Source organism: Chrysochloris asiatica, unplaced genomic scaffold, assembly GCF_000296735.1.
Source record: "Chrysochloris asiatica unplaced genomic scaffold, ChrAsi1.0 scaffold00174, whole genome shotgun sequence".
In the NCBI taxonomy this organism is placed as follows: domain Eukaryota; kingdom Metazoa; phylum Chordata; class Mammalia; order Afrosoricida; family Chrysochloridae; genus Chrysochloris; species Chrysochloris asiatica.
In genome coordinates this window covers 5,585,813-5,593,207 of record NW_006408692.1, presented here as the reverse complement: position 1 = coordinate 5,593,207, position 7,395 = coordinate 5,585,813, and the positions used below count along the sequence as shown (strand labels likewise).

Here is a 7,395-nt window from a genome sequence, read left to right as displayed (position 1 = left end):
GTGTGTGTGTGTGTGTGTCTCCCAATGATGGCCCATAGCAACCTTATATAGGGTTTCCAAGGAGTGTGTGTGTGTGTGTGTGTGTCCCAATGACGGCCCATAGCAACCTTATATAGGGTTTCCAAGGAGTAGCTGGTGAGCTTGAATTTCTGACCTTGAGGTTCAAACCAACATAGCAGTCTAGTATATTAACCTACAGTTCCACAGCAGGACTCACACACACACACGGTTGTTGTCGTTAAGTGCCACTGAGTCGGTTCCAACCCATAGCGACCCTGTATAGGGTTTCCAAGGAGCAACTGGTGAGCTTGAGCCGCCAACTTTGAGGTTCAAATGACTTTGCAGTCCAGCACATTAACCCATAGCACCATACCTATTTATATATATATATAGTTAAGTGCCGTGGAGTCAGTTCCGACTCATAGCAACCCTGCACAGGGTTTCTGAGGCTGTAAATATTTACGGGATATACATACACACACACACACACACACACACACATATATATATATAATTTTATGTATTCAAGGTTCATGGTATATGTATATGAAATTCACTGACTTACACTGCTGTAATTCACTGATTTGTACTGCTGTATCATCCATCTGGAGTCCTGGTGTGGCACTGTAGGATAATGGACTGGTCCGCAAAGTCGGTATGAACCACAAGGTCAGTGGTTCAAACTCACCAGCCACACCTCGGAAACCCTTGTTGTTTTTAAGTTCCATCGAGTCGATTCTAACCCATGGCGACCCTGTATAGGGTTTCCAAGGAGCAGCTGGTGAGCTTGAACTACCGACTTTGCAGTTCTAATGACTTTGCAGTCTGACGCATTAGCCCAGAGCACCACTTGGAAACCCTAGACAGGGTCATTATGTGTTGGAATCGAGTCAATGACACTTAACAACAACAACAATAATCCATCTATTCTCGTCATCTGACATCGGATTGTTTCCAATTTTATTATTACAATGTTGTATGTATCTGCTAGTACACATTCACTGATTTCTTTAGGTAAAGTATTTAGGAGTATGCGGGGTCATAGGGATGAACCAGTTGTACACTTGGTCAGTTTTACAAAGTCATGCAAACTGTTGAGGTAATACGATGGACATGCCCATCAGTACAGGAGTTCCTCTTGCTACACACTGTAAGACTTTATAATTTTTCCCCATTAAATGGGTGTGACATGGCATCTGACTGCATTTCCAGCATTCTAGGACATATTCTTATAATATCCAAAATTATAAGAGTGAAAAAGACAAGGGGAGATCCAGGCACGAAGTTTTCTAAATTTAAAGTTCCACGCAGATGCATTCTATTTGCAAATATTCAGAATTCCTTTTTAAAACATGTTATATAGTAAATGTAGCATACTTAACAGATAATCTATAAGTACTGTATTTAAGAACCTTGTTTGAGATTCCAGAATCTGTCTACATTCCAATATTTTAAAAATCCACAATAGCAGCCTGTGTGTCAGACTGCTCCACATCAGGTATCTAAGAATTGTCCTGGGTGACCGCTCTTTCCTGACTGAAAAGTAATGAACACAGTACATCAATAGCAACAAATGCATGTTGTCTAACGTCATGTATAGACTCATATATGTTGTTGTCAGGTGCCATCGAATCAGAACCGACTCATAGCGACCCCATGCACAGCAGAACGAAACAATGTCCGATCCTGGGCCAACCTCACTACCGCTGCCACACTTGATGCCATCAATGATGTCACCTGGCTGATCCATTCGTTGGGGGTCTTCCTCTTTTTCTCTGACCCTCCACCTTACCCAGCATGACATCCTTCTCCAGCGACTGTTCTCTCCGGACAATGTGTCCAAAGTAGGAGAGATGAAGCCTAGCCATCGTGGCCTCCAAGGAGCACTCTGGTTGCACTTCTTCTAAAACAGATCTATTGGTTCTTTTGACAGTCCATGGCACTTTTAGTATTCTCCTCCAACACCAAGACTCAGAGGCATCAATTCTCCTACGATCTTCCTTGTTCACTGTCCAGCTTTCACAACCAAATGAGGTTATTGAAAATACCTGTCATGCTGTGGTGGCTTGAATTGCTGTGATTCTGAGGGCTATATCACCGGTATTTTAAATAACCAGCAGGGTCACCCATGGTGGACAGGTTTCAGATGAGCTTCCAAACAAAGACAGACTAAGAAGAAAGAGTGACAAACTACTTCCGAATCGCTAGTCACTGAAAACTCTATGAATAGCAGAGACTCATATATAGACGCTAGAAAATAGGCAAAAACAGTTAACTATTAAACATTATTTATAGTTCTAGTTTTATGTCTATTAAAAAAAGTTACAGTCGAGATAGAAAGAATGGAGTCCTAATGGGGTGCTGAGGTGACTACAAAGTTACTTTCAACTACAAGGTCGGTGGTTCAAACTCATCAGCTGCTCCTTGGAAACCCTGTACAGGGTCACTATGGGTCAGAACCAACTCAACGGTACTTAACAACAGATAGAATAAAATTTTCAAACCTAAAATCATCCAGTGTCTCCTGTATCATGTTCTGAATAAAATGGATTTGAACAGATGTCAGTGGGGCATTTGGTTGATTATTTCCAATGGTGTCGGCTATTTTTCCTGACAGTGAGCTGGCAACTTCAGCAGTGACAGAGGATGCTAGGTTTGGATCTGAAACAAAGAATGAAGACAATATTCATGGTAAACTTGAAATAAAAGACATCAGACATTTCTAAATAAGATTTGGCATAAGAAAAACTGGCAAACCACAATGTTCCTGTGACATTTTTTTAAAATTCACTGTCTGGAATACAAATCTTAGAAACTTTCTATGAGACCATCTGTAACCGTCATTTATCCATATATATAAACTGCCAATGTCTAATGAACATAATAATATATGACAAAGGGATTGATCTTGAAGAAAACTCTGAACCATTTCCTCCATAAAAGATGAATGAGACAAACTGTACCAGAAACTAGATCAACAAAAACTATTAAAAACAAAATAGCAGTAAAGGAGAGCAAAAGGCAAAACCCTGTAGCTTAAGTGATTACAGTAATAACTACTGTAGTATTGACGTACAATAAATGCTATCTAAAAGAGTTCTTCTATACAAAGACTTTAGAGTTCTGGTGTGGCACTGTGGGTTAATGCGCTAGACTGCAAAGTCAGTTTGAACTGCAAAGTCAGTGGTTCAAGCTCACCAGCCGCTCCTCAGAAACCCTACACAGGGTCACTGTGGGTCAGAATTGACTCGACGGCATTTGATAACAACAACATACAAAGAGTTGTACAAAGTTACACAAAGCTTTATATACCTAATTCTTACAGCTGAACCTAAAATCCCTTTAAATGTGATCAGGTTTTTATACAAAAAAAAGTTGTACAAAGTTATACAAAGCTTTATATACATAATTCTTATAGCTGAACCTAAAATCCCTTTAAATGTGATCAGGTTTTTATAAAAAAAAAAGTTGTACAAAGTTATACAAAGCTTTATATACATAATTCTTATAGCTGAACCTAAAATCCCTTTAAATGTGATCAGGTTTTTATGGGTCTGTGACATGAATTTTAATACGAAGTAAAAAAAAGTCTTGAAGTATTTGCTAGTTAAAACCACCCACTATCAAATCAATTCCAACTCAGAGCAACACTATGACAGAGAATTGCTCCATAGGGTTTCCAAGGCCATGATCTTCATATAAGCCTACAGTCATACTTTTTTCCCATGGGGCAGTGGATGGGTTCGAACTACAAACCTTTTGGTTAGCACCTAAAAAAGCACTTAACCACTGTGTCACCAGGGATCCTTATATCAGTTAACTACCCTGCTAAAGGTCCCCTACATTGTAACTCTATCCAGATTATATTTGATGAAGGCAGGTAAAAGTAATGGGCTGTGAATGAAATTCACACACAAAGAGTGTTAGAACAATGTAGGTGAACTTAACCAGTCCTACTTGCATATTTCATCATCTTCTATGAAGAGTCACACTAGAGCAGTATCTAGAAACGTGAAGCTTTTTTAATTCATGATCATTCCATTCATTTATACATTTCAAGTTACATAACCAGAATTTTGTAGCAACCTTTTTAAACATCAGTAAGTTTTATGTACTTACTTGGCGTAGAGGACCCACCAACGGGGGGTTCGTATATCAACTGGGTTTCTATTTCTTTCTCTGACTTCTCAAATTTCTCAGGACCTCTTGCTTGGTTACATGAGGGAGAGGTATTTAAATGTCCAGTTTCAGCACCAGAGGAGATCAACTTTGCAAACTATATTTAAAACAAATAATCACTTTAATATATGATTTCTGGTTTTCTTCATATGGTCAAGGGATAGAAGGAAGAAAAGGATGAAAGGAAGGATATAGAAAAACAAAAATGCTGAAACTAACAGCAAAATAAATCAAGTTTACTAACAAAAATAATCTTGATGATACAGTGATAAGGAAAATCTCATTTTCTAAGCATCTGTTGTTTAATATTTAAAATGGAAAATGATAGCAGGAAAAAAAAAAAATCCCCAAATACACATAGAAATTAGTCAGAAATATTTGGGGGAAAAAAATTTGTACTTCTTGAATGAGCTTTTCAATATCATCCTAAAAAATTAACATTAAAAAAAAACAAAACCCACACACTACATACTGTTACTAGTCATCATTTTGAATCCTTCCAAAGTAAATCAAATTCTATATTGAATATGCTATTATATCAGAAGGTAATGATGATGAATTTCATTATTTGTGCCATCAATTTGAAATCAGACCTAGTGCAAATGACACAAGCCACCAATTTGGTATGTTATAAGGAAATGAAAATGCATTCTACAAGAATTCAGATGCTCCTGCTTAGACAAATATATCAAATATCTTGTTTTAGGGGGGAAAAAAGTTTATACCTGCTGTTACTTTCAACATCTCCAAGGACAGATTTCATTAGAAAATGACATCACAAGTAAAGAACATGCATCTACCTATTACACAGACAACACTAAAAATAATTCAAACCAATCCGCTACCAACTGCACTCTCCAGTGAGCAGTTCCATTACATTTGCTACTGATAAACGCACACAGATTTCAGTACCGCTTATAAGGAGATACCTGTTTGAAAGAGTCTTTAGGTTCTTGTTTGCCTAGATACAATTTCTTAGACTCAGTCACCAGATCATGATTTTCATTTTCTTCTTTTCCTGGAGACTCCATAAAGACATTAAGAGGACTAGAGTGTAATACAGAAGGGCTTGAAGTGGCTGGATTTTTTCTGGGAGGAAAAACTGAGTTTAATTGTGGTAGAAAATCAAGGCCTGAAAAAAGGAAGAAAAAAGTTAATTTGCATAAGGTATGCCCTAATCTCAAATTTTAAAAAAGCTCATTAAGCACATTAATATGGTGGGAAAACAGGATTTTGATTCAGAAGAAAGGTTCATTTACCTGATCTACCCTTTACTTGATATGTATGTTATTGTTGTTACTAAGTACAGTTGAGTCGGTTCTGAGTCATAGTAACCCTGTATAGGGTTTCCAAGGAGTGGCTGGTGGGTTTGAACTGCCGAACTTATGGTTCAAGCCGACCTTTTGGTCCAGTGCATTGTCCTACATCTCCAGGCCAGGACTTCTTGATACTCTTTAGCAAAAACCATAAACTTCTCCTGATCTACAAATATAAATTATGGTCACCACCTTCCAGAGTGGTAAGGATTAAAAGAGATGAGGCTTGTGAGAATACTTTGGAAACCATAATAAAATGAATATTTGTTTTTGAGAAATGAAAATTGCTAACACAGAATACAGCTGAAGAACATATCTTTGTAGGCAGCCTCTAGGATGGCTTCTGATGACCCTTGCCTTCTGGGTCCATGCCCTTGTATAATCCCCTTTTGACTATGCGCTGTACCTAATAATTTGTTTCTATAACAAAGGGATGTGATGGGATGTCACTTCCAAGACTGCTGCTGTTGTATTTATTAAGTGCTGTTGAGTCAGTTCTGATTCATAAGGACCCTGTATAGGCCTACTGAGGTGTAGCTGATGGGTTTGAACCACCAACCTTGAGGTTAGCAGTCCAGTGCTTATCCTACAATGCTACACCAGAATGGATACCAAAAAAAACTGTGGTTCCATCTTTTGGATGCCTTCTTTCATTTTATTGCTTATTTCAACTGAGGGAAGCCAGATGTCCTGTGAAGAAGTCCACGTGGCAAGGAAGTGAAATCTTCCGTCAATCTCCGTATGAATGAGCTTGTAGGCAGATCCTTGAGGAGCCCCGAGATGCTTGCAGCTCTGGTTGCCAGTCATACTGAAGCACCAAGAGAGACCTGATGCCAAAGGTACTCAACTAAGGTGCACCTGGGTTCCTAACACACACAAATTATGAGATAATACATGTCTGGGGTTTTCTAAGTTTCAAAGAGCTGGGGCAATGTGTTATACATCAAGGATAACTTGATATCCTTTTTAAATTTTCATAAAAATACTTAATAGTTCTTACCATCTCCTTTGACTGTGGGCTCATCATATCCCTTGTTAACTACACCATCTATAACAAAATTAGAAAAGCAAATTTGAAAAACGGAGAAAAAGAAAAAAAAAAGCGGTGTAAGTTTATTTATTACCAAAAGGTTCCGAGACTAAACATTTTTAAGAAGGAAAATATGAGATTAAAGCCAAGTTCCCTTTGTTATTCTTTTAGCTTCATAAATAGCAGTTAATATGAAAAAATAATAATAACTTTACAGTATACATTTATTTAATGAGGCAGCAAGGCATAATAGACACAGCCCTAGAGTAGGCTCTGGAGACCTATAATCTAGTTGTCTATACCACTTAATAGGTTTGTGAATCTGAACAAGTATTTAATGCAATTAAGCTTTAGTTTCAGCATCTACAAAAAGGGGATATGGACTTGACCATCTCACAAGTTTATTTTGAGGATCAAAAGAAATAATGCAAAAATAATTTGCAAGCAGTATATTCTTATAGGACTCCTGGTATGACACTGTAAGATCAGCAATGGACTGTGAACCACATGGTCGGCAGTTCAAACCCACCAGCTGTTCCTTAGAAACCCTCTGGAGGGTCTCTATGAGTCGGAACTGACTCGATGGCACTTAGTAAGAATATTTCAGTACCACAGCATTATTCACTTAGCAATTAATATGAAAAAGTATTTAACTAAATTTTAACAGATGAATAAAAAAAATGAGCAAAGGTCATAAATAAAAATTCACAAGAAATCCTAGTGGCGAACAAACACCCAAGACTATCCTATTAAGAAGATTATCTATCTATCTATCTATCTATCTATCTATCTATCTATCTATCTATCTAAGGTGTGTGTGTGTGTGTCTATGTACACAAATATGTTTTTAGAAGTGGTTAACTTATTCTC

The 7,395-nt window shown here is 37.6% G+C and overlaps 1 protein-coding gene across 1 annotated transcript in view; it reads right to left on the bottom strand.

Moving 5' to 3' along the window:
- NEDD1 (neural precursor cell expressed, developmentally down-regulated 1) overlaps positions 1-7,395 on the bottom strand; it is a 68,446-nt gene that overhangs the window by 13,368 nt on the left and 47,683 nt on the right. Inside the window, exons 9-12 of the mRNA XM_006871806.1 lie at positions 6,496-6,543; positions 5,109-5,311; positions 4,120-4,276; positions 2,505-2,661 (exon numbers count right to left, since the gene is read on the bottom strand). Of these exons, the coding sequence (XP_006871868.1) occupies positions 2,505-2,661; positions 4,120-4,276; positions 5,109-5,311; positions 6,496-6,543 (565 nt within the window). The remainder of the gene's footprint in view (positions 1-2,504; positions 2,662-4,119; positions 4,277-5,108; positions 5,312-6,495; positions 6,544-7,395) is intronic.